Raw genomic sequence first — 27610 nt, 5'->3', positions numbered from 1 at the left:
ACACCCCAAGCAATGGGTGGCGAAAACATCCACATAATCAATTATCAGCCTTGCGCAACTCCATATTACCCCTCTGCGCAAACCTATCCTTACACGATGCCGCAGTGTCTCCCCTGTGGCTGCATCATGGCTCTGGGAAGGCTGCTCTGTGTCAGGAGAGGAAGCTACAGATGTCCTTCTTGGACGCCCTTGACCAGCTCTGGCCCTGGAAGGGCCGGCTGCACACTGGGTCGCATCCTCCTCTGCGCCTTCAGTCGGATTTGGCTGGGGCGGTTCCATGGTAGCAATTGCGGAGTGGCAGGTCTTGGCTCAGAGCTGCTGTGAATTGAAGAGCCCACATCGGTATCCTGGTCCGAGAAGCCAGCGCTACTACCCCGGGGGTAGCACCCACCAAGTTGCTGGAGCACAGGTTGACGGGGTGGCACCGTTAGGCCCCCGGTGGACCGTGGTGAACCCAGCCACGATGGCAGCAGTCAGATCTCGCATAGCATCAACCTGAGACTGCATGACAGCAGCCACACTCTGGAAGCCACCAGAGATGACAACAACAAGACATTGTGTGGCCTGTTGCCCAGAATGCAGGAGAGCATTCTGAGCTTCCAGGGCAGCGGCCATCCTGTCCAAAGAAGCACAGCGATGCTTGTTCCCTCGCACCTATGCTGCTGTGGCAGCTGTCACCTCGGCCAAGAGACATGTCATCATGACTGGATCCACACGGTCACTCTGGGAGCCCACCATCATCTGTACACTCGCAATGATGGTCCCCATGGTGCGCGCAGAGCTGTCCACAATGCGGGAGACAGACTCCTGACCACTTGCGACAGTCTCTTGGGCACCCCTTGCATTGCCGCCAAGAGCTCGGAATGCATGGCCTCCACCCTTTGTTCATAAGCCCCAACTCGGCTGCGCAGTCACCCCCCTGGAGAGATGTCACCCGAAGTGCTCCTAACACTTCACCATTCTGCAGCCCGCTAGGCCCTGGTGCTTCATCCAGTGCAGACCCGTTTCCTAAATCTAATATACGCGACCGCGGATTCCCAGTATCTGAGCTGGGTGTGTGTGACTGTAGGAAGCAGTAATGTGGTGTTGCTGATAGAGCCCTCTCCCACTCCATCTCCCTCATTGGACATGCCGCCAAGATCATCCAGGGCGTCGTGTTTCCTCCTGACTCTGGCTGCCAGTTGCGTCAAGGGTGTCCATTTTGCTCATGCTGACATTCAGGGTCTCATCTGCAATCATAAATGGGACAAGGGGTACCGTGAGGGTGAGATGCTGCATAGCACCCTGCAGCAAGCAGCTTGCACACACGCATAAGCAATAACCAGGTAGGCCATTGCACTGTCAGGGAGAGATGGCATTGCACAAAGGCCTTCACTTACCCATGCTAGCCCCAGCGTCATCGGAGCAACCAGCAGCCAGAGGGATTCCAACATGCGTGCCCACAAGCTGCTGCACCCTCTCCTCCTGATCAGTGAGCTTTACATTTTCTGACCTGCCTCCACCAGTGGCTTGTTGTTGGGCACGGTTGTGCACCACCTTGGTCTGCAAAACAAAGAAGGGTTGGTAAGTCAGAGTTTCCAGAGACCTCGGCAAGTGTGGGTCCATTACATGCAGCTGTGAATCTCACATGCAAGGGAGCCGCCATTGTGAGTGTGCATCAATACATGCCTTAGCAATCAAAAGCTACTTCAGCGACTATATAGTGTTGGTGAGAAAGTAGTTAAGGTGAAGGAGAATCTTGCAGATGTAAGGTGAGGAGTTGGGGGAACATGTAGTTGAATGAGGTTGGTGAGCCTTTTCCGGCATTGGGTGGGGGTGCGCTGGTGATTGGAGGTCCCCGAAACCACCTCTGCAATCTCCCTCCAAGCATTCAGGAAGACGCTCCTAATTGGTCGCCCACCAGTATCATGGAAAAGTAACTGTCTCCTTCCCCCCACAGTTTGCATCAGGCTTTCCAGCTCAGCGTCGCTGAAATGGTTGGCCCTTCTCAAAGGTACCCCTGCAGCCATCTCCTCTGAAGCAAGTCAGACTGAAGTCAAGACACAGCTGCAAAACCTGCCCTTTGAGAACCAGGGAGCAGCTGCATTGTTAGGATCCATTGGTTAGGAGCGGAATTTCACGATCCAAACGGCACTCCACTGCCATACTGCTGAAACCAGCCCATTACCCCAGTCATTAACACTCCGCTCCGTTTAGCCGCCGAAAAAGTGGAGTTTCGATAACATCGCTCCATCCATCTCGATGGTAAGGGACGCTAAAATGTGATAGGTGCACCCCATTTCCAGGGGAGGGCAATTTCGGCCCCAAAAGGGGCAAAATTGGGTGCCTTTGCGCCTCCCATTACCAGCTCTGGAGGGCGCTAACAGGACACAAATGGCTTTGTGACCGGGCGCGGCGAGAACAGTGACTCCCACTAAATTCGGTGGGAGTTTTGCAGCGGCGGTAAGATGTTGCGCCCCGATTTGCTGTGCCCAGTGATGCTGACATCATTGCCGTGCACAGCACCCCGGATGCTAAATTGCCCCTCACCCCCTGCTTGTACACCTGCCGTTAACAACAATAGGTGGAGGAGGAGATTTTCAGTCAGATGTCGGCTGGAGGAGCGCTATTTAAAGGCACCGGCATCCAGTTTGCTTTTAATTGGCCAATAATGCTTCATTGCTAGTTTCACATAGGCAAGCGGGCCTGTTGACCAATTTGAGCGATTTACAGTGTTCTGGCTCATAAAGATTCATGAGTTTCAATGAGGGCAGATTTTAAAGTCCAACATTTGGATCCTTTCATGGGGGCTGTTCTGGCACTGGACCTCGCCCTCCAGCGTCAATCTCGGAGGCAATGGAGGCACAGAGAAAGAGTGCAAAATTTGGCCAGAGGTAGGAGGGCCAACCGAGCTCTCAACAGGAGGCCTTATCCTCCCAGGGTCTTCCGGCAGCAATTCTCCTAATCAATTTCACTGAGAAACAGTGTGGTCAAAGGCTGCATTTCAGCAAGGTGTGGTAACATAGCTCTGCCACCTCTTACAATCAGACCTCGAGCCTCAGACCAGGGTGAGGACGGCTCTCTTAGTGGCAGTCAAGGTCACCATCGTGCTCAATTTCTACGCTAGTGGATACTTCCAGTGTGCAACAGGGGACATCTCAAACATCTCAGAAGTTTGCCGTCCATTGCACCATCCGCCAGGATGCTCTGTACAGAAGGAGAAGGGACTACATTTCTTGCCCCATGACCAGAGAGAAGCACCACAAACGTGCATGTGGCTTTGCCCGTATAGCGGGTTTCCCCATGGTGTAGGGCGCCATTGACTGCACCCATGTCACTTTGCGGGCATTACTGTAACCGCAAAGGATTCCACTCACTGAATGTGCAGTTGGTGTGTGACCACACACGTCGAATCCTCACCATCAAAGCCCACGATCCTGACAGCAGCCACGATGCATTCATTCTGCGCCAGACTGGTGTGCCAAATCTGTTCCAGCCACCACATCACACTCACGGCTGCCTGGTCGGAGACAAGGGCTATCCGTTCTCCACATGGCCCATGACTCCCCTCCACAACCCCAACACTCGTGCACAGCACTCATATAATGAGAGCCATGCTGCCACCATCGGAGTGCTCAAGCAATGGTTCCGTTGCCTTGACCACTCGGGAGGAGCCCTCCAGTACTCGGCTGAGCAGGTGCCCCTTTTCGTCGTCGTCTGCTGCATGCTGCACAACTTGGCCACCATGAGGGCGCAGTCATTGCCACCTAGCATAATTCCACCCCCTCAGGAGGAGGATGAGGAGGAGGAGGAGAGGGGGAGGAGGAGCAGGAACAGGAACAGCAGTGAAGGAAGAGCAAGCCACTCAATCAGCCTTGTGGAAGGGCGGCCCGTGACCGCCTCATCAGCCTTTGGTTCCAATGATTTCCAGGCCACTTCCGGGTTGCTCAGAACATCCCCATCATTACATTAATTTGTCATTCCATACCATACCCCAAAACTGAAATGAGAGAGACCACCAAATGTGGAACATTCCAATAATGTGAAACATTAACCACATATATACACAACAACAAAATTGAATAATCACCCTTGTGCAAACCATTACTTCCCCTCTTTACAGTGCCTTTTCCGACTCTATTGCTCCTATGTAGTGTCTCCCCAGTGGCTGCAGCAGGGCTGGTGGAAGGCTGCTGAGTGTCAATGCCAGAGACTACAGATGGCCTTGCAGGATGCCCTGGACCTGCTCTGGGCCTGGAAGACCCCGCTGCAGACTGCACCATCTCAGACTGGGCGATGACAATCTGGGATGGCTGGATGACAGGCAGCGACAAGTGCAATGGCGGAGTGGTAATGGTGGAATCAGGAATGCTGTCATCCTGCGAGAGGACAGCAGATTTCTGCTCTACTGACCCACTGCCACTCCCCCAGGGCAGCCCCTCAGCATCTCTACCAATTTGCTGCAGCAGAAGATTGTTAGCCGGCTGCGAAACCGTGAGATCCCCGGTGGACTGTGGTGGACTGAGCGATGATGGCAGCAGTCAGAGCTTACTGCATCACAGTACTAAGCTGTTGCGTTGCTTCCGCCTGTGCTGCAATGGAAGCTGCGACATCGCCCATGACACACGTCATGAGGTCTGGGTCCCCACGATCTCTCTGGGAATCCACCATCGTCTGCAGACTGGCAACGATGAGCTCCATGGTGTGCACAGAGCTCTGTGTAATATTGGAGGTTGAGTCCACCTCATTCCTTATCGTTGTCGGGAGGCTTTTGGGCACCCTTGCCATTGCACCTATCATCTCGGAAACAGGGCCATCACCCTTCTTGTGAAGGCGTCCCCATCGAGGTCCTCATCTGAGTCCTGTGCAGCAGAACTCGAGCACGAATGCGCACTCCGTGGAGCTGGTTCCCAAGGTAACCTTTCCCCTTAGCCTTGCTGCAGACTGCTTGTCCTTGGTGCATCATCCAGTGCTGACCTCTCTACTAAGCTTGCCTCTAACAATCGCGTAGTGCCAGTCTCTGATGTGGTGCCTGCGGGTGAGAGATGCAGAGACATGGTGCTTTGGTCCTCCTCCACCTCCTCTTCTTCCTCACTTTCAGTGGGAGGCTCAGGGACAGGCTGCTCATCTGTTTACTGATTATTTGAAAGCATAAAGGTACAAGCATCGGTTAAGGTGAGGGCAGGGAGGCAGAAATGGAGCAAGGAATGCAGACAATATCAAGAGCTGGAAAGTGATAAAGGCTTCTGGTGTGAGGGGCAAGTGGGATGAGAAAAGGAGAAGGGATGAAGATGCCGCTGTTGCCCCCAACGGGGTCAACGTCGCCGACAACCACTGCTGCCCAATGAGTTTCGGCACTCGCTCCTCAAGGTCTGAGAGCTGCTGGAGTTCTGCATCACCCCCGCCCATCCTCTGCTGCTCCCTCCTATTGTGGGCACTCTTGGCCTGCAAAAGAAATGAATGTGTGTGACTCAGAGTCCGGCTATGAGTCTGACAGATATGCCTTCCGTTGTTGAATAGCTCTGATTGTAGGCAAGGTGTGAGATGTGGATGTGAGTTTGAATAGGTGCAGCTGTTTGGTAAGTGAGTGGTGCGGGCGTGGTGCTTTGCGCAGTGTGCATAGACAGAGGTTCAGATGCTGGTATGTAAGACCTGTTGAAGCATGTATTCACCTTGACCACCCAACTGAGGTTGTCGAATTTTTTCCTACACTGTGTCAGGCTGCGTTGCACCACACTAGTGGCCGAGGCCCCTTGTGCCAATTCCCTCCACATTGTCTGGAAGACCTGGGGCAGTGGCCTCCTTCCACTAACGCTTCCCTCTTTTGCTCCACTCCAGCCATCAATGCCTCCAATGCCACGTCTGTGAAATGATGAGCTCTCCCCCTGGGATTGGTATCAGCCATTGCCATCAGGGTATTCACTTCCTAGCAGGTCACCTTCAGCACCAGCAATGCTGAAAATGAGCAGCTGCACAATGATACAACCTCTCCTTTACGAGCTGGACGGAGCCAACATGAAGGATGGAATGATCATTTCTGAATGCATTGCACTTGAAATTCATTATCGCTTTGCTGGTAGCGCCCCTGTAGCACCCTACTGATGTCATTAGCAATTGATTTAGCACTCTGCTTCCTTCTTGGGGCACTAACACCTAATGTAGCAGAAGTTCAGAATCATTAGTGCCTGCCACTAAAATGTCACAATGGCAAAAGCTCACACCCCAAACAGGGCGATACCGAATTTCTCCCCCAAAGTGTGAAAGTATAGGGACATGATTTCTGAAAGTTCTGCCACTGCTAGCAGAATGAAAGGAGACAGGTTAAGTAGTCAACCTGAAACAGAAGAACAGAGGGTCTGTGCTGGGATTCAGGGCTAGAGAACATAGAAAAGAAAAATGGAATGAGACAATGGAAGGATTTAAAAACAAGGACAAAAAATTGGAAGTCAATATGGTGGGGAATAGGGAGAAATAGAAGTCAGTGAGGACAGAAGATGTTGGGTGTGTAATTTGTGCAAAATAAGATATGGGCACCAGAGTTCTGGATGAGTTGCAGTAAGTGTACAGTGTAACTGGATGGCCAGTGAGGATAGCATTGGACAAGATGAGCCTTGAAATGCCAAATGGACTGGATTAGGATTTCAGCAATGGTGGTGGTAAGATAAAGGAAGTCTTGGCAATCAACTGGATGTGAATTTGAATTGCAGCTCAGGATGTATACCTGCAGGTTCATTCTGAACTAATGAGGAAGATGAAACCAGTACCTACGGTAACACATTTCTAGGAGGAGAATTAACTTCAAGGTTCTTATCCTAATTTTCAGCTACCAATCTTTGATAGTAGATAAAGCTGTGTCAACAACAAGGGCAGACATTGATGACGAGGTCTAACACCGCCTTCAGTGTGCCAGCGCAGCCTTTAGTCATTAGTGTTTGAAGACCAGAACCTTAAAACCGGCACAAAGCTCATGGCCTACAGAGCAGTAGTGATATCTGCCCTCCTATATGCTTCTGAGACATGGACTATATACAGCAGGAACATCAAAGTACTGGAGAAGTACCATCAACGCTGCCTCAGGAAGATCCAGCAAATCCATTGGCAGGATAGGCGCACGAACGTCAGTGTTCTCGCTCAGGCCAACATCCCCAGCATCGAAGTACTGACCACACTCGATCAGCTCCGATGGATGGGCCACATCGTCTGTATGCCCGATATGAGACTCACAAAGCAAGCGCTCTACTCGGAGCTGTGACTGGCCAAACGAGCCCCAAGTGGGCAGAGGAAACGTTTCAAAGATACCCTCAAGGCTTTCTTGAAGCAGTTCAACATCCCCACCGACACCTGGGAATCCCTGACGCAAGATCGCTCAAAATGGAAGAGAATAATCCGTGAGGGCGTCGAACACTTCGAGTCTCTTCGTCAGGAGCAAGCGGAGACCAAGCGCATACGGTGGAAGGAGCGCATGACAACCCAAACACTTAAAAAAAAAACGACTCTTCAACCAACGTACTTTCAACCACCGTCTGTCCAACCTGTGACAGAGACTGTAGCTCTCGCATTGGACTTAACAGACATCTGAGAACTCATTTTTAATGTGGAAGCAATTCATCCTCGACTCCGAGGTACTGACTATGATGATAGCTTAAAGTAGCTGTGCACAAGAAAGAGAACCTTGAAGACAGTAAAAAGTTCTAAACACTGAAGAAGTCTCTTCTCCTGACAAAACTGACATTTCCAAAGAGTAGTGTTCTTGAAGAGGACACTTAAGCCTCCTTGGAGGTACAGGACAGGAACAGAGAAAGTATGAATAAAGTTAAATATCTCAATATTCTGATTGATGAGTGTAGTCCTCAGGTATCCAATCACTATACCATATATTTGCTACTGTACTAAGAGAGTACTGCAAGCCAGAAGGATTTTGTCAGTGGGATGGTTCAGGGCAAAGTAAGAAAACGGATGGATCTAGAGAAAAAGGTGAGGGAAAAGAAAGTTGAGATAATTACTTTTTTGGAAACTGAGATAGAGTAGGAATTAGGTACAAGATCTTATATCATCTGAGAGAATACATCCTCTGACTACAGAATTAATCTTTTTGGTTGGGCCTTGGAATCCAAGATAAATGTTTCATCACCAACTTAGACATAGAAACGGGTAGTCTTCATACAAAGGGCAGTGGGAATCTGGAACACCCTTCCCCCATAAAATTGTTGAGGTTAGGTCATTTAAAAATGTTTTAAACTATGACTGATAGATTTTTGTTAGGCAACGGTATTAAGGGTTACGGAACCAAGGTGGGCCAATGGAGTTAAGATACATATCAGCCATAATCTAATTGAAGGGCAAAACAGGCTCAAGAGGCTGAATGGCCAACTCCTATTCCTATGTTCCTAACTGAAGAATTCTGATAAAGTCATTGATAACAATCATCTTCTCTGGTCCTCTGAGGATTTTTTTTCAAATGAATACTTTTGAGGTTGAAATTGTGTTGTACAATATGATTAACAAATATGTTAATATGCTTGTATGAAATTTATTTTTTCTATTTTAGCGAAGACATTAATCCAGTCATTTATGGCACAGTGCAACCTCACCCCATTCATGAATTGAACAAGTGACTCAGGGGTTGCAGAATGGCCTGGAATTTGCAGTTGCAATGATGACGAAACTGTTAGTGTTTGCTGTCATTACAACTGTGAATCTGACAGCAATTTGTGGAGTACGCACATGCATAGTTAAAGTGGAAATCCAGAAGTTGCTGACATAACTGTTGCGGGATGCTGGAGATTCCCTAGACTTGGAGTCAGAATTAAATTAATATCAGGAGAAATGAAATCCACACAATAGAGATCAGTAGATCTTTGTGGGCAAATTTCTTTGAGGTCAGCGGAAAGCGCTGTCACTTCACTGCTGACTGCGACATCTGAGCCACAAATGATTTGGGTTAAAGGACTGATGCTTTTTGCTCTGTTGATACCCCATCCCTAGAACAATTCTGATTTATAATTCCTTATGTAAATTTAAGTGCATCATTTACCATGCAAAAAGGACCGGAAGTTCTCCTGGTGTACTGGTCAACTTTCTTCCCACCAAACAATACTGTCAAAATTAGATGAACTGATCTCTTAAAGAAAATAAGTTTGAGAGAGAATATGATCCACATTTTCAAACGTTGAAAGCCAATGGCATATGTTGAATAAGTTCCCATGGAAAGTAGTTAATTTTATGTTAATTAACTCCTTGGAAAAAAGTATTGAATGATTATTTGCTTATGAAAGGGAGTAGAGGTTGTAGAAAGTTATGGCTCAGGGATTAATTAGTGCACTGCGTTAGCACACTGTCCTTTCATGTTTGGGACCTTCATTGGAATTCAGCTGAGACTGATAGAACAGAAGCATCTTCTCTGTAGTAGCTGTAGATGTCCTACTTGAAATCAATTTGGGCAGTCAACCCAGTCCCGAGTAAACAAAGTTTAATTTTGTCTCAATTCTGGGCTGGCTGCCATAAACGTTTGTATTTGAGGACCATCAATGCAATGCACTCCTCTAGTCTCCAGATTCCATTTTGTTTTGCTCGAGTTCTACCCTTAGCCCAACTGTCTGATATTGTCGCTAACTCCAAGCATGTGGCTAACAATGCTGTTAGTTTTCCAATCAGCAAGTAGCTGTTGGCTGCTACCCTTTACCATCTACCACAGTAACATTGCAAAACAATGTTGTATGCTATCAACAGCGAGCAACAGCTTTTTGACACTGTTTTGGAAAATGTTTAAACAATAGTAAGGCTTATTAAAAGCTGGAATTTTAACAGTGCTGTGCAAGGCCATTCCCATTCCATTTACTTTCCCCTTTGCAATGAAGGCCAACATCCCACTTGCCTTCCTAATTACTTGCTGTACCTGCATGCTAACTTTTTGTGTTTCATGTACACTCAGTAGCTCAGCATTTTGTAATCTCTCCCCATTTAAATAATAATTAGCTTTTTTATTCTTCCTACAAAAGTGGATAACCTCACATTTTCCCACATTATACTCCATCTGCCAAATTTTTGCCCACTCACTTAACCTATCTATATCCCTTTGCAGATTCTTTGCATCCTCCACACAATTTGCTTTCCCACCTATCTTTGTATCATCAGCAAATTTGGCTACATTACTTTCATCCAATCATTAATATAGATTGTAAATAATTGAGGCCCCAACACTGATCCCTGTGGCAACCCACCAATTACAGTTTGCCAACCTGAAAATGACCCATTTATCCAGACTCTCTGTTTTCTGCTAGTTAGCCAATCCTCTATCCATGCTAATATATTACCCCTAACCCCGTGAGTTCTTACTGTGTGTAGTGAACTTTTATGTTGCACCTTATCAAATGCCTTCTGGAAATCCAAATACACCATATCTACTGGTTCTTCTTTATCTACCCTGCTCATTACATCCTTATTAGTTCCTTACTTCATTAGTTAGCCACAGATGGTTCAGCCTTCCCTGAGAGTTTTTCTTTCTCACTGGAATATATCTTTGCTGAGAGTTATGAAATATCTCTTTAATTGTTTGCCAGTGCTCATTTACCATCTTACCCTTTAATCTACTTTCCCAGTCTACTTTAGCCAATTCTACCTTCATACCTTTGTAATTGTCTTTATTTAAGTTCATGACACTAGTTTGAGACCTAGCTTTCTCACCCTCAAACTGAATTTGAAATTTTTTGCACGAGTATTCTTTACTATGAGACCATTAATTAATCTAGTCTCATTACACATTACCAGATCTGAAATAGTCTGCTCCCTGGTTAGTTCCACAATGTATTGTTCTCAGAAACCATCCTGAATACACTCTATGAACTCTTCTTCAAGGCTACCTTTGTCCAATCAATATGAAGATTAAAATCACCCATGATTATTGCTGTACCTTTCTTACAAGCCTCTGTCATTTCTTGATTTATGATTTATACTCTGTCCTACAGTGTCCTACTGTTAGGGGTGGAGGGTGGGGGGTGGGCCGGGGGGGGGGGGGCTGTAGACTACACCCACCAGTGACTTATTTCCGTTAGTACAGGTTGTACCTCTCCAGTCCAGGACTCTCTGGTCCAGAAACATCTGTGGTTCAGCATTAGTCCCGGTTTCCTGCGCTTCTTGTTCAGTGAGGTAAGCGGGCCGGGCAAGGAAAGGAAAGGGCAGGCGGCTGACTGAGGCGTCAAAGCTGGGCCTGAGGGAGAGGAGGGTTTAAAAAAAAGAGCAGCAAACCAGCACAGAGAGAAAGCGAGGCATGAGTTTCACAGCTTGAGCTGGAGCATGGCGGAAGCGTTCAGGAGCCCGGGCGCTGTCATCAGGTAAGAGTTCAGCTGTTGTTGTGCTCGGTTGTGTAAATGACCTACAGTCTGTTCTCGTCCATGGCCAGGTCGATGTCCGACTTGCCCCCCACTTGTAGGGGGAGGTGTCATGGTAGTTGGAGTTGGCGATGATTGCCTCGCCGCTTTTGATGCGAGTCCTCAGGTCGTACTTAGCGATCTTCCTCGTGTGCTTCTTGTTCAAGAAGACCACTCCATTGTACAGCACAAAGCTGGTGCCATCGACGTGGTGGCAGCTTGTAGGTGGTGACGTGGCAGCCGGAGATGAAGTCATCCAGTGACGTGTACTCCATCAAGGTGTCGGTGCGGTACGGTGTCCATGGCATGTAATAGATATTGTCCCCGGCCTGGAGCGGGTCTTTACACCAGGATCTGGACTGCTGCTCAGCCTCAGTTACATAGACCGACTCCACAACCCCTTTCAGAGTCCCGGGGAAAACAAAAACTGAGAAATGGGCGACGAGGAAGAGAACAAAAGCAAAAAAAATCAATTGCCATTTTAAACACCTACAGCATGACCTCCCATGGTTCGGAAAATTCTCTCTTTCGGCACCAGTCAGGTCCCGAGGGTGCCAGATCAGAGAGGTCCAATCTGTATTTCTTATCTCCACCCAAACTAATTCTACATTTTGATCTTCTGAGCCAATATCATTTCTCACTGATCTGCACTGATCTCATCCTTTATTAACAAAACTACCCTACCTCCTTTGCCTTTCTGTCTAATCCTCCGAAATATCAAATACCCTTGAATATTCAGTTCCCAACCTTGGTCACCTTGCAACCACGTCTCTGTAATGGCTATCAGATCATACCCATTTATTTCTATTTGTGCCGTCAACTCATCGATCTTGTTATGAATACTTTGCGCAGATTAGTCAAAAATGCATCAGTGTGATCCTTGGTGCAAAAGGAGGAAATTGTGAGATAATGATGGTTAATTCTAAGTGGGTTTTGTGCTTTACATATCATTTATAACTCTTTCAATTGTAAACATTGGCTCCCCAAGGATTGTTGGATATCTGGACATATTTCTCACTGCAGAAAAAAAGCTGGCAGTTCCTGTTTTGGGAGGGGCCCAGGTAATTTTCCATGTTTTACTCAAAATCCACATCTGATGGGCGGGGGTGGTCTGGGACACATTACAATGGCCAGGTGAAGGCAATTCATCACAGGTAATGGGCAAAATGGAGGGTCCATTGTTAAGCAGTGTGAACTCATCAAAGAGCCATTATCTGGATAAGATAACCCCGAGAGGCGGGAAACCAGAACAAAAGAAAACCATTAAGTCCAGATTGGTTGGAAGCGAAAACCCATGCCCAGCCATCACTGGAATACACATGGGCCACTCAGACAGAAGCCTTGAAACAAGGAAAAACTGTATTTGGCCAGAAGAAGCAAACACACTTTGGATTTAAAGGTGGTCGTGTGGCCATCTCTCTTTTCTTTGCTCTCACTTGCTTCAGGGACTGAGCACTCCATCTGGGATGGAGAGAAGAAACCATAGACAGTACGGAACCATAAGAGACACGTTTTCACCAGGAGAAGCAGCGAGTAAGCCAACGAATCGGTGAGCATCATCCCTGCCCACGCATCTTTGAGATCACAGCCACTGTGTGAGGAGGTGTCGTGCGTTCCCCCAACCAAGCCTTAGAAGGGTTTTATTGGGGAGGTTTTGCTGCGAGATCCATAGCGGTATGCTCAGCCAGTTGGTACAGATTCAGGATCAGAGCAGAGGGTTTAGACGTTGGGTACTTCGCAAGAGGGTGGTTTAGACACACCAGTGTATTGGATTGTACTACATCATCACTGTGTTTACTTGTAGTTTTGCTGTGTTGAGGTAGCTTTAATAAAGCATTGAAGGTTGAGACCGAGGTATTTGTTCATGACTCATTCATCTATTCAGTATAGTATTCACTCCCAGGTCTAGAACTAGTGTAACGTGGGGGTGCGTCGAAAACACCTAAGGGAAACAATAATGAAGCAGCCCAGGACCACATCCAGCAGGACTTAAATAATATTCAGGCTTGTGCTAAGCTTCAGTTGCACCACAATCACTGAGTCTCCCATCATCAACACTGTGGTAACAAGAGCATGGCAAAAGCTGAGTACTCTGCCATAAGTGGGTTACCTCCAGACCCCTCAAAGCCTCGCCATCTTCTACAAGTTTCAAGACAGAAGTTTGACTCACCTAGATGGTTGCAGCCACAACAACGCTCAAGAAGCTTGATTCCATCCAGGACAAAACAGTCTGGTTGATTGATGTACCTGCCACTGTACTCAATATTTACACCATCCACTACTGCTGCATTGTGGCTGCCTCCATGTATGTACTATCTACACGAAGCAGCAACTCACTAAGCTTACTTAAACAGCACCTCCCTCCTCTGTGACCTCTGCCACCAAGATGAACTAGAGTAGCAATGCCGTGGGAATACCATCACCTTCAAGTCATACGTCATTCTAACTTGGACATATATCACTGTTCCTTCCTTATCGCTGGGTCAAAATCATAGTATTTCCGACCTAACAGCAGTTTGGGAGTTCCATCACCACAGGGCTACATTGGCTCAAAGAGAAGATTCAGTACCACCTTCTCATCAACTAGGTATGGGAAATAAATGTAGCCTTTGCCGGCATTTCTCACATTCTATGAACAATTTAAAAACACAAGTTTTTTCTTTCTGCTAGACATTACAGTGAAAGTGAGGTGAAAAGAGAGCCTTTCTTCATTTAATGTTACTTCAATTAAAAAAAAATGCCTGTTGTATTTTAAAGCCAACTAATTATCTCTGCCTGATAGCTGGAAAAGCTCAATGCTAATTGTTTACACCTGTGAGATAACCATTATAATTCCTAACACCCATGAGACAGAGGGATAGAGAAAAAGTCATAAATAGAGGTGGTTTTCCCCTCAATCTTATTTGAATTTTTTTTACAACAAAATCTTGAAGGAAACAGATAGGAGGGGAAGAGGGCCAATGGAGGAGGGAAACTAATACAAAAGCAAAATATTGCAGATGCAGGAATCCAAAATAAAAACAGAAAATGCTGGAAATCTCAGCGGGTCAGGCAGCACCTGTGGAGAGAAAAAAAGTTAACGTTTTAGGTCTGTGACTCTTCGTCAGAACTGGCAAAAGTTCAAAATGTAACAAATTCTTAAGGAAGTGCAGGGGCACTGAAAGGAGGAGGGGTGGAAAGAACAAAAGGGAAGGTCTGTGATAGGGTGGAAGGCAGGAGAGATTTGAGAGAAAAATGGGATGATGGGCCGAATTGAGGTGGTAATGGCAAAAGTTAGGAAACAAAAAATAAGTCTAGATAGGGTGTGAATGTCGGAATAATTACCAGCTGCCATGGGAAACAGAGAAAAATAAATAAAAAGTGTGTGTGGTTGGGGGGGGGGGTTTGTAAATAAAATAGGAGGAAAGGGAACAAAATATGGGCAGAGATTATGGTCCGAAATTATTGAACTCGATGTTGAGTCCAGAAGGCTGTAAAATGCCTAAATAAAAGATGAGGTGCTGTTCCTTGAGCTTGCGGTGAGCTTCATTGGAATAGTGTAGGAGGCCGAGGACAGAGAGGTCAGGGTAGGAGAGGAGCAGAGAATTAACGAGATAAGCAACTGGAAGTTCGGGGCCACTTTTATGGACTGAACGGAGGTGTTCCACAAAGCGATCACCCAATCTGTGTTTGGTCTCCCCAGTGTAGATGGGACCACATCATGTGAAGCGATGCAGTATATTAAATTGAAAGAAGTATAAGTAAGTCAATGTTTCACCTGGAAGGAGTGTTTGGAGCCCTGGACAGTGGGAAGGGAAGAGGTAAAAGGGCAGGTGTTGCATCTGCTGCGCTTGCATGGGAAGGTGGCGTGGGAAGGGGAGGGGGTGCTGGGGGTGACTGCAGAATGGACTAGGGTGTTGTGGAGGGAGTGGTCCTTTCAGAATGCTGAGAGGGGAGGGGAGGGGATGATGTGATTGGTGGTGCGATCACGTTGAAGGTGGCGGAAATGGCGGAGGATCTTTTGAATGTGAAGGCTGGTGGGGTCATGGTTCTGAGAGAGGGGAAGGGGTGAGAGCAGAAGTGCGGGAAATAGAACGGACACGGTCGAGGGTCATGTTAACCATGGCGGAGGGGAATCCTCATTTGAGGAAAAAGGAAGATATATCAGAGGCACTAGTGTGGAAGTTGGCATCGTCAGAACAGATGCAACGGAGACGCAGAAACTGGGAGAATGGAATGGAGTCCTTACAGGATGCGGGGTGGGAGGAAATGTAATCCAGGTAGCTATGGGAGTCAGTGGGCTTATAGTGAATGTTTGTCATTAGTCTATCCCCAGAAATGAAAACAGAGAAGTCGAGGAAGGGAAGGGAAAAGTCGGAGATGAACCATGTGAATGTGAGGGAAGGGTGGAAATTGGACGCAAAGTGAATGAAATTTCCTAGTTCAGGGCGAGAGCAGGAGAAGGCACCGATATAGTCATTAATGTATTGGAAAAAGAGGTGAGGGAGGGGACCCGAGTAGGACTGCAACAATGAATGTTCCACATATCCCATGAAAAGGCAGGCATAGCTAGGACCCAAGCGGGTTTCCATAGCAACACCTTTAATTTGGAGGAAGTGAGTGGAGTCAAAGGAACATACGAACATAAGAAATAGGAGCAGGAGTAGGCCACCTGGCCCCTCGAGCCTGCTTCGCCTTTTAATACGATCATGGCTGATCTGATCATGGACTCAGCTCCACTTCACTGCCCTCTCCCCATAACCCTTTATTCCCATGTCGCTCAAAAATCTGTCGATCTCTGCCTTAAATATATTCAATGACCCAGCCTCCACAGCTCTCTAGGGCAGAGAATTCCATGGATTTACAACCCTCTGAGAGAAGAAATTCTTCCTCACCTCAGTGTTAAATGGGCAGCTCCTTATTCTTAGACAACGTCCCCTAATTTTAGTTTCCCCTATGAGTGGAAATATCCTCTCTGCATCCACCTTGTCGAGCCCACTCATTATCTTATATGTTTCGATAAGATCACCTCTCATTCTTCTGAACTCCAATGAGTATAGGCCCAACCTATTCAACCTATCTTCATAAGTCAAACTCATCATCTCCAGAATCAACCTAGTGAACCTTCTCTGAACAGCCTCCATTGCAAGTATATCCTTCCTGAAATACAGAGACCAAAACTGTACGCAATACTTTAGGTGTGGCCTCACCAATACCCTGTACAGTTGTAGCAGGACTTCTCTGCTTTTATATTCTATCCCCCTTACAATAAAGGCCAACATTCCATTTGCCTTCCTGATTATTTGCTGTACCTGCATACTAACTTTTTGAATTTCATGCACAAGGAACACCAGGTCCCTCTGTACTGTGGTACTTTGCAATTTTTCTCCATTTAAATTGTAATTTGCTTTCCTATATTTTCTGTCGAAGTGGATAACCTCACATTTTCCCACATTATACTGCAGCTGCCAAATTTTTGCCCAATCACTTAGCCTGTCCATATCCTTTTGCAGATTTTTTGTGTCCTCCTCACAATTTGCTTTCCCACCCATCTTTGTAACATCAGCAAACTTAGACATAGAAACATAGAAAAATAGGTGCAGGAGTAGGCCATTCGGCCCTTCGAGCCTGCACCACCATTCAATAAGATCATGGCTGATCATTCCTTCAGTACCCCTTTCCTGCTTTCTCTCCATACCCCTTGATCCCCTTAACCGTAAGAGCCATATCTAACTCCCTCTTGAATATATCCAGTGAACTGGCATTAACAACTCTCTGCGGCAGGGAATTCCACAGGTTAACAACTCTCTGAGTGAAGAAGTTTCTCTTCATTTCAGTCCTAACTGGCCTACCCCTTACCCTAAGACTATGTTCCCTGGTTCTGGACTTCCCCAACATCGGGAACATTCTTCCCGCATCTAACCTGTCCAGTCCCATCAGAATCTTATATGTTTCTATGAGATCCCCTCTCATCCTTCTAAACTCCACTGAATAAAGACCGAGTTGATCCAGTCTCTCCTCATATGACAGCCCAGCCATCCCGGGAATCAGTCTGGTGACCCTTCGCTGCACTCCCTCAATAGCAAGAACGTCCTTCCTCAGACTAGGAGACCAAAACTGAACACAATATTCCAGGTGAAGCCTCACTAAGGGCCTGTACAACTGCAGTAAGACCTCCCTGCTTCTATATTCAAATCCCCTAGCTATGAAGGCCAACATACCATTTGCCTTCTTTACCGCCTGCTGTACCTGCGTGCCCACTTTCAGTGACTGATGAACCATGACACCCAGGTCTCGTTGCACCTCCCCTTTTCCTAGTCTGCCGCCATTCAGATAATATTCTGCATTCGTGTTTTTGCCCCTAAAATGGATAACCTTACATTTATCCACATTATACTGCATCTGCCATGCATTTCCCACTCACCTCACCTGTCCAAGTCACCCTGCAGCCTCTTAGCATCCTCCTCACAGCTCACACTGCCACCCAGCTTAGTGTCATCTGAAAACTTGGAGATATTACACTTTATTCCTTCATCCAAATCGTTAATGTATATTGTAAAGAGCTGGGGTCCCAGCACTGAGCCCTGCGGCACTCCACTAGTCACTGCCTGCCATTCTGAAAAGGACCCGTTTATCCCGACTCTCTGCTTCCTGTCTGCCAACCAGTTCCCTACCACGTCAGTATATTACCCCCAATACCATGTTCTTTGATTTTGAACAACAATCTCTTGTGCGGGACCTTGTCAAAAGCCTTCTGAAAGTCCAAATACACCACATCCACTGGTTCTCCCTTGTCCACTCTGCTAGTTATATCATCAAAAAATTCCAGAAGATTTGTCAAGCATGATTTCCCTTTCATAAATCCATGCCGACTTGATCCGATCCTGTCACCACTTTCCAAATGCGCTGCTATTTTGTCCTTCATGATCGATTCCAACATTTTCCCCACTACTGATGTCAAGCTAACTGGTCTATAATTACCCGTTTTCTCCCTCCCTCCTTTTTTAAAAAGTGGTGTTACATTAGCTACCCTCCAGTCCATGGGAACTGATCCAGAGTCGATAGACTGTTGGAAAATGATCACCAATGCATCCACTATTTCTCGGGCCACTTTCTTGAGCACTCTGGGATGCAGACTATCAGGCCCCGGGGATTTATCGGCCTTCAATCCCATCAATTTCCCTAACACAATTTCCCGCCTAATAAGGATATCCTTCAGTTCCTCCTTCTCACTAGACCCACTGTCCCCTAGTACCTTCGGAAGGTTATTTGTATCTTCCTTCGTAAAGACAGAACCGAAGTATTGGTTCAATTGGTCTGCTATTTCTTTGTTCCCCATTATAATTTCACCTGAATCCGACTGCAAGGGACCTACGTTTGTCTTTACTTGGCTACCTTACACTCGGTCCCTTCACCCAAGTCATTAATATAGTTTGTAAATATTGAGGACCCAGCACCAATCCCTGCGGCACCCCACTAGTTACTGTTTGCCAACCGGCAAATGACCCATTTATCCTGACTTTCTGTTTTCTGTTAGTTAGCCAATCCACTATCCATGCAAATATATTACCCCCAACCCCCTGAAGTTTTATCTTGTGCAGTAACCTTTTAGATGGCATCTTATCGAATGCCTTCTGGAAATCCAAATCCACCACATCCACTGGTTCCCCCTTATCAACCCTGCTCATTACATCCTCAAATAGCTCCAGAAAATTTGTCAAACATGATTTCCCTTTCATAAAACCATGCTGACTCTGCTTGATTGAATCATACTTTTCCAAATGTCCCACTACTGCTTCCTTAATAATGGGCTCCAGTATTTTCACAATGACAGATATTAGGCTAACTGGTTTATAGTTTCCTGCTTTTTGTCTGCCTCCTTTTTTAAATAGGGGCGTTACATTTGCGGATTTCCAATCTGCTGGGACCGGCCCCGAATCCAGGCAATTTTGGTAGATTACAACCTCAGGTGAGTTGTTCAATGTGAGAACAAGTTCAGTCAGGTGGAGGAGGAGGGTGGTGGATGGGGACTGGTTGGGCCTCTGCTCGAGGAAGAAGCGGAGCACCCTCAGGCCATCCTGGTAGGGGATGGAAGTCTAGAGGGATTGGATGTCCATAGTGAAATGGAGACGGTTGGGGCCAGGAAACTGGAAACTGTTAAAAAGTGGCGGAGGGCGTCGGAAGAGTCGCGGATGTAGGTGGGGAGCAACTGGAGAGGGAGAGAAAAAAGAGTCGAGATAGGAAGAAATAAGTTCCGTGGGGGAAGAACAGGCTGAAATGATGAGTCTACTGGGGCAGTCCTGTTTGTGGATCTTGGGAAGGAGGTAGAAGTGGGTTGTGCGGGGTTGGGGATCTATGAGGTTGGTGGCTGTGAAGCGAAGATGTCCAGAGGCGATGAGGTCAATGACGGCCTGGTAAATGATGGCCTGATGTTTGGTAGTGGGGTCATGGTCCAGGAGGAGGTGCCAGAGAGTTGCCGATCAGTTTCTGCAAGGTAGACGTTGGTTTACCAAACAACAACAGTGCCACCTTTGTCAGCAGCTTTAATGACAAATTTGGGGTTGGATCTGAGGGATTAGAATGCTGCAAGTTCAGAGGGAGGTAGGTTGGAGTGAGTGAGGGGAGCAGAGAAATTGAGATGGCCGATGTCCCGTCGGCAGTTCGCAATGAAGAGATCTAGAGAGGGTAAGAGGCCAGAGGGAGGGGTCCAGGTAGAGTGAGAATTCTGAAAATGGGAGAAATTGTTAGCTGTGGGGTGGGGGTAAGACTCCTGGCCGAAGAAGTGGGCACGGAGGTGAAGGCGGTGGAAAAAGAGCTCAGCATCGTGCCGAGCACGAGATTCATTGAGGTGGGGGATGAAGCTCAGGCCTTTGCTGAAGACAGATCGTTCGGGGTCAGAGAGAGGAAGGTCAGAGGGGATCGTGAAAACGTGGCAGGGGGTGAGATTGGAAGAAGGGATGGGATCAGAGGGATGTGACGGGGAAGAAGGTACCGAAGGGCCGTTGTAGCATGTGAAGGTGAGGTTGAAGCGGACCAGGACAGCTTAGAGATAGTGAGTCGGTGCTGAGGGAAACCAGTTGAGTGTGAGGGGGGGGGGGTCACTGATCTCCTGGCATCCATCCTTGGGAGAGAAAGTGGGAGTGGGGAAATTAGATGGGAGATTAAGGATGAGGTGAGTAACACAATGTAAGGAGAAGAGGAAGGTTGTGTGAGTCATTCAAAGAGAATGAGTTTGGGTTACCAGTGGGAGTGAGAAGGTAATCGGAAGGGGAACAGGGAGTGGGAGGGTGAAGAGGTAGGAAATACATTGGGACAAGGTGGCGTGGAAGCATACCTGATTGAGGGAGCAGATGAGAAAGGACTAATTAAGGGTTATATTTTTCCGCAACCACCCCAAAATGTACCTTGCAGCCCTTGATGGCTCTTCCTTCCCCCTTTCCCCTCCCCCACCCATACCACATCTTCAACCACTTCCCACCTGAAAGGTAAGAAAGACAGAGAAAGAAGAAAAAAAGTTAAGTGGAGAGAAGCAGTAAAGAGAAAGAGAAGCAGAAGAGGGGTGACAGAAAATCAGCAACACAAAGAGATCAGAGACAGGTACGTATATAACAATATTTTTCGATTTATTGTGTGCAGTGCTGCAAGAGATCAGCTGATAGCTAGTTAAAAACACACTTGTGCAAACATTTTTGCTGAGATTTTGTAACATCAATTTTTCCCTTTCTGCTTTCACCTGGTAAAAGCAACATTCTGTTCCCCAATGATTGTCATGGAGAAATTCACCCAAAATTAAAAGCCAAACGGCTGGAAACAAAGACGTGATAGTATCTGTGACTGATTCACAAGCAGGGGGCAATCTTCACTCAAATACTGAGCAGGCCTGTTGCCATAGTGAGAGGGAAGCGCAGACAGCCAGAGGGCCAGTCGTTCCGCCTGAAGAAACAGCAAAACAACAGACACCAAGAGTGGCAACAATTAATCGGATTGGCACTGAATGTACATCATACACATTTACCACGATTATAAGAAGTATCGACATTTTTTAATTAAAAAATAAATATTACAAATGCTGGAAATCTGAAATAAGATCCGTCACTTTCTGAACAGATACGTTTACCTTTCAGATGTTTATACCCGAAACTTTAACCGATATTTTATTAATATTTGCGAAAGAATTGCTTTTGGTTTACAGTTGTTGCTTTTATAACATGGACATCAGTGCAGTGCAGCACTGCATGTCTGGGTGTGTATAAACTAACATGCTAACTTAGTAACCTTTACGATATCAATATTTGGAATCGATCCACAGCAGACAGGAGACCCGGTGCAAAAGACGCAGGAAAATAGCCGGTGCGCGCCAGTATTTGACACACAGAATCGCCTAATACTACAGGGTATGTTTTTTATTCACGTTTTCAACAATGCACCTCTGGAAATAACAACGGTTTAGACGATGGATATAATATTTATAATAACCCTTGCTGATGCTAAGAGCCCGCTGGAGATAAACTGCGCAACATAAATTGTTTCGTGTTGGATTTCAGTAATCCAGTTTGTCTTCAGAAATGTGCATGACGGAGACAGATGATCAGAAAGGATGGTGCAGTTACTCGTGGTAACACGTGTGTGGAAGATCAATTGAACTTCACTCTGACGTGAAAAGCTGACAATTTTGATGAACAAACCAAAGGTCCTCACAAGCAACTGATAATTGACAGAAGTCAAGGTTTAACTTAGTTAATGTCATGCACGCATAATTCATTTCTCGTAGGTTGCTTTTGCAGCAGCTTTTCTGGCACCATACCTTTCCCCCTCACACACAGGCAAAAACAAGCAATGAAAGGAAACAGCAGCATTTGGCAGCCTGAGGTTAGCCTCCGTCCTCTCTCTAAATCTCATTGAGTGTCCATCTCATCTGGTTCCATGACATACTATATTACAGTAATATAATTATTATGGGCCCATTCTGCCGCTTTCCCTGACTGTATGGATTGAAGTCCTGGAAGAGCCAGCCCTCTAGGTGTCGGCGGAGGTGATGGTTCTGGATTTGTATTGGCTAAGCCGCGCTGGATTGGTCGTGTTTATTTTTAGCATTGGTTCACTGTACGGCGCCGAGCGACCAGTCTCCTCGCCAGATCTGACCAGCACAGCACAGCTCAAGCCAAGGGGGACTTGCACAAGAATCGTGGCTATCAACCCCTCTCCCTTTAAATTAAAAAAACTCAGTCTGAAACAGTGAGAGTTGAGAGCAGCTTGTGACTCGGGTCTGTCCAATTCTAATTCAGTCGGAGTGTTCTCGGACTGCGGGGTCGGAAATGGCCAGTCCCAGCGTCAAAGACGTGGAGTGGCGAGAAAATCAGCACCAGGACTCGGGTCCAGCTCCAGCTTTCACCGAGGCTCAACACTGGATACAAGTAAGTTGATGGGGTTTGCATTTTAAGTGGAGGGTGACAGACAATTGGATGGTAACGATCTGCTTTTAAAACCTTACCCGTGCTGCATGTGCACAAAATAAAATACGTTACAAGGACAACTGCAAAAACATACTGTCGCCTGAAAGGGATTTAGTAAAAGCAGTTCATGTCAGTGGTTTTCTGGCAAGTTTTATAGAAGCTGCGATTTCAAATGTACTTAAAAAAAACCTGCCGGTAACCTTGAGTAAGGAGAACGGTCCCCACACTTGCTGCAATGGAGCTCTTTACTAATGTTACCCTGATAGAGATCACTGACTGACCGCTCGTTCAATGACAGCAAGAGGAAGTTTGAGAGAGTGCGGAGCTCGGATCCATGCGGCATTTCGGTGATATTTTGGGTGCTGTGCTTCCAGCACCGTCAGCAGCCGACAAATAACCGGCTGCTCGCAGTTGTCAGGGACAGACACTTGCAATATATTTTTTACGCAGCGATCGGAGTCTTGGCGTTTGCAATCAGTGGATCAATTTTACTCAATGCACTACATCTCCCACGGCGAATCAAAAAGATTATCACCCGTGATAAAATGATGCGGAAACGCGTTGTTGCTGCGAGGTGAGAGCTGAACACATTGTCAGTGAGAGCACGAAGGGTGCAATATCTGAGGCTCAGAGCCAAGTATGGTGGATTTGCCGCAGACCGAGGCAGTGCAAAGTATCTGCAGGAGCTGGGGGTGTCGGCTGCACTTTAGCGATCACCGATTGCTTGTGCAATTGAGAGTGAAGAGTGAGGAGGAGGAGGAGGAGGAGGAGATCGGCAGGCGGGTTGCTTTCCCCCCGGCTGGTGACTGACAGGCGAGCGCAATGAGCCATAGAGCCTGTTGTTGAGTTTGCCATTGAAAAACCTGGAGAACTTTCCATGACACGCCCACTCTAATGTGTTGAGCCTCCATTGAAAACTAATACAGGGCAGGCCTCTCCAGACAAGTCTCAGAACTTAGCAGTGAGGCGAGCCAAAGCATCTTGATATATTACTCCAAAAATAAACAGGTCTCTCCCTCTGCCTCGCTATATATATAATTATTTAAATAAGCTGTATCATTTAACAAGTTACTTAAAGGTGCTTTGTTGTCAAGCAAAGCACCTTGCAATTACCAGATGTACACAGTTATGTAATTGGTGTTTGATGCAGGGATCATATCTGCCAGTGCACCTTCATTACAAACTGTGCCAAATGCATTACAAAACTTTGTTCAGCAGCGGCTATAACATTTGCTAAACACACATTTAAAGGGTGCCAGCTGAATGAACATGGTTTATGGCAAATCTTTGTTTTCCCATTTGTTTAAAAGCTTATATAATGAAAAGCAACATTGCATTATTTACACATTGTGATAAAAAAATATATGCATGGATCTTTTCAAGTGTAACACTTGGTTCAGTGGTAGCTCTCACCTCTAAGTCAGAAAATTGGGGGTTCAAGTCCAACTCCAGAGACATGAATAACATCTAGGTTGGCAACTTAGTGTAGCACTGAGGGAATGCTGCACTGTTAGAAGTGCTGTCTTTTGAACAAGATGTTAAACTGAGGCCTTGTCTGTCCTCTTAGGTAGCATTATTTGAAGCAGAATAAGGTGCTCCTATTAGTTTTGGTCATTTATTTAATTGCAGTTTGAAGGATCTTGCTGTGCATAAATTGGCTGCTGGGTTTCCTACATTACAACAGTGACTGCACTTCAAAAGTGTTTCATTGACTGTGAAGCACTTTGGGATGTCATGAGGTTGGGAAAGTTGCTTTTGAAATGCACATTTTTTTCCTTTATTTTCTCCAGTCAAAAAGTTTGTTAAACTAATTTTTAAATATAGGCATTGTGGTCTTAAGATTTTAGTCAGTTCCAAATGACTAAGGGCAGACACAAATCTTGGTAGAATGGGAAAGTATTACAAGAATTCAGTTTTCTGATGTAACCATATTTACATAATTATTCATAACTCCCTAAGTGCAGACCTGGATGGGTTAAGGAAGCACATTAGTGTTAAGAGAGGAAAGTGGTGTAACTTAAATTTAAAGGGATGGGGGCAATTAAAGAGGATTGAAACAATAGGGGAGCAGAATTCAGGAAGTTTCTGGAGAGAGAGAGTTTGTGCTAAAGCTGAGAGGGTGGGATCCTAAGAGGTAGCAGGCAAAAGTGAGGAAAAGGTTACCCCAGGTGCAGACATGTGTGTACAGGCAAGCGACACAATAGCCCAGCACTTGAACGCTGGTCTGATGACCGCTGAAGTGAAAGTGATGGTGCAGGTGGTCATTGAGAGGACGCTGGTTCTCTGTACCACTCTGCAGGATCATCAAGCAGTTTAGCATGCCTTCAAGCAAGTGCAGCCAAATTTCTGGCTGCAGCTGACTGTAACTTTCATTGCATTTGCCGACTCCATGCATCGCGGTAGCTGCAGATATCCTTGCAGCTAATGTTCCACCTCTGCACATGTCATTCTGCTGACCCAGACCCTAAGAAGACTGTTCCATACAGTCATTGCCAGGTAGATGTGCCAGAATCCATAGAAATAGTTGGTGGCATCCTGGCAGCTCTTAATCACACAGGAAGGCTTTCTTTCATGCTGTGCCATTGAAAGTAAAATTGAAGTGCTTCTGAGGAAGCATTCAAGGTGGTTAGTCAGGTAATTGCATATCCCAGGATCTGTGGTTACAGCTTTTTTTGGGAAGAGGAACCTTGACTAGTATTATCTATCTCTGCCAAAGTGAAATAAATTTACCTCTGTCTTTTTCAAAATTCATTTTTGGGATGTGGGCATTGCTAGCAAAACCGTTATCCCTAGTTGGCCTGAGACGGCGGTGATGGACTGTCTTCTTGAGCTACTGGCAACAGTTTAATACAACTGAGTGGCTTGCTGGGAGGATTCCAATTGGGAAACCCATTCCTGCTCAGAATAGTGCTGGGGCAAAAAATAATTAATTGAGAACAAGTGCCATAAAGTTTCATGAGAACCTAAGTATCAGCAGGAAAAAAATTACAAAAACAACCAATAGCCCAAAATCACTTATCTGTGCATTCTGTGCCATTTAAATAAACCACCTCAGTTTCTCACAACCCTGGACACTTGGGGATGGTGGTGGTGGTGGTTCGGGGTGGCGAATTTCATATATAGCATAGATCAGGTGGAGTATGGGCTAGGCGTCTGCTCTGCCTGCCCAATAATGTTGGCAGGAGGCTGAATTGATTTTTGTGGTGGAGCTTTGTTTGCATTGACTAGGCGATCTGCCAGCACTGATCGTATTCCTTATAGGCAATTTGCTGATTGGGAGAGCAGGAAATCCGGTGGGGCAGCTGATTATCGTGGCAGCAGCATCTTAAAGGGAGGGGTAAAATGTGCAACAGTCTTTAGAAGCAGGGACATTTTTATTACACCCACAGTAGCAAGAAAATGAAATACTGGAAGGTTTTAAACTCAAAGCACATAAGAGACTACAGAAAATACTTCAGCCTTATCTCTTGCAGTTATGTGCTGGGCTCCATCACGGTTGAGAATGGGAATTTTTATGGAGCTCGCAATACATCAGTTTTGAACAATACTAGTTCTGACCTTCGTCTCTGCCATTTAGAACAGTGATAGTACCACACTGCACAATGGAGGATGTTCTCACAATGGAGATGAGATCCCATAAGCAGTCTGAGTCTTTTGATTTTTGTGGGGATGACTCGCACTGCCCTATTTCTACTTGTATGATAGTATAAGCTGGAATATAATGCCCCCTTATGACCTGAAATTAATATTCATGTCTTTTGTGTGTACATTTTCAATCTGTCTGGAGGTGGACTTGGTGAGGCAAGCGTGAACATGAATTGTTAAGCTGTTTTATTTCACAGTGAATATACAGAACAACAGCTTTGATCAGATTCACTTAGTTCAACCAGTATATCTTATCTTCGCTAATGATGCAAAATAAAGAACACATCATTAATGGATCATCTTACTTGATTTAAATGATAGGACCTAAATTTAACATTGTTGTGCCTGTTTTATTGACCTAATACAGGCACATTGATAACCAATTTAGCAAGGCACAGGCCTGCAGCTGATTTGCATGGGCATTCTGGCCACTGTATAATTGGCCGGGGCTCAGCTTCGACTAGTATTTCTGGGTCTTGAGCAGCCAAACCAATGTTTCTTAAAGGGACTGCTGGAGGCTGCTCAAAAAAACCCTCAAACTTACACGAATATAGTTTCTTGTGGAGTCGGATGGAGCAGGAGTGCTCTCCAAAACAATTGCAAGCTGCTGCCGACCCTCCCTCACCCTCCCTTGCCCCTGCCCGATTACCCCCCTTTCCCTCAGACCTTGGCGTGGAGCAAAATTGGTAAGGCCCCGACAGGCATGCTGCATTGGTCGAACTGATTGGCACCCGCAGCTCACCTGAATTCTTGTGATAAGGCATGAGAACAAATTTAGGGAGGTCTTTAGGCCTCTCTGTTTCAACACACTGTCAGAATCGTGCTCGGTTTTGAACACTAATCAATTTAGGGGCCGTGTCTTGTAACTATCCTCTAGCATTTTTAGCCTCTTCACCTCAGTAAAGGCTCTCACAGCCTTTGACTCAACCTGACTGCCCTTGCAACCTTTGTTATTCTTCTTCCTGCCCCCACAGGAAGCTGGACTTGGTTCCTGACCCCCCTCCCCCTTCTGTCGAAGGGGTGGCCAGAAAAGATGCTGATAAAACCTTCCATTATGCCCCCTTCCACTAAAAATAGTTTTCTGAAATAGCCAACAGGAAGAGACATTCTATCTCCTTATGGTGTCAGTGTTTGTCAAGAGCCCATGGGATGAGGTAACAACTCTCCTATTGTTCCTGATCATCCTGA

At 46.3% G+C, this 27610-nt stretch overlaps 1 protein-coding gene across 5 annotated transcripts in view; it reads left to right on the top strand.

Moving 5' to 3' along the window:
* The first annotated feature begins 22436 nt into the window (after positions 1-22436).
* Positions 22437-27610, top strand: part of LOC139242191 (LIM and calponin homology domains-containing protein 1-like) — a 570211-nt gene continuing 565037 nt past the window's right edge. For all 5 annotated transcript variants that reach the window (XM_070870287.1, XM_070870279.1, XM_070870273.1 and 2 more), the window contains exon 1: positions 22437-22738. In XM_070870287.1, coding sequence (XP_070726388.1) covers positions 22640-22738 — 99 coding nt within the window. In that variant the 5' untranslated portion in view covers positions 22437-22639. The remainder of the gene's footprint in view (positions 22739-27610) is intronic.

Source organism: Pristiophorus japonicus, chromosome 2 (assembly GCF_044704955.1).
Source record: "Pristiophorus japonicus isolate sPriJap1 chromosome 2, sPriJap1.hap1, whole genome shotgun sequence".
Lineage (NCBI taxonomy): Eukaryota > Metazoa > Chordata > Chondrichthyes > Pristiophoridae > Pristiophorus > Pristiophorus japonicus.
Note: the sequence above shows the minus strand (reverse complement) of the source record. Positions and strands in the feature narration are given on the sequence as shown.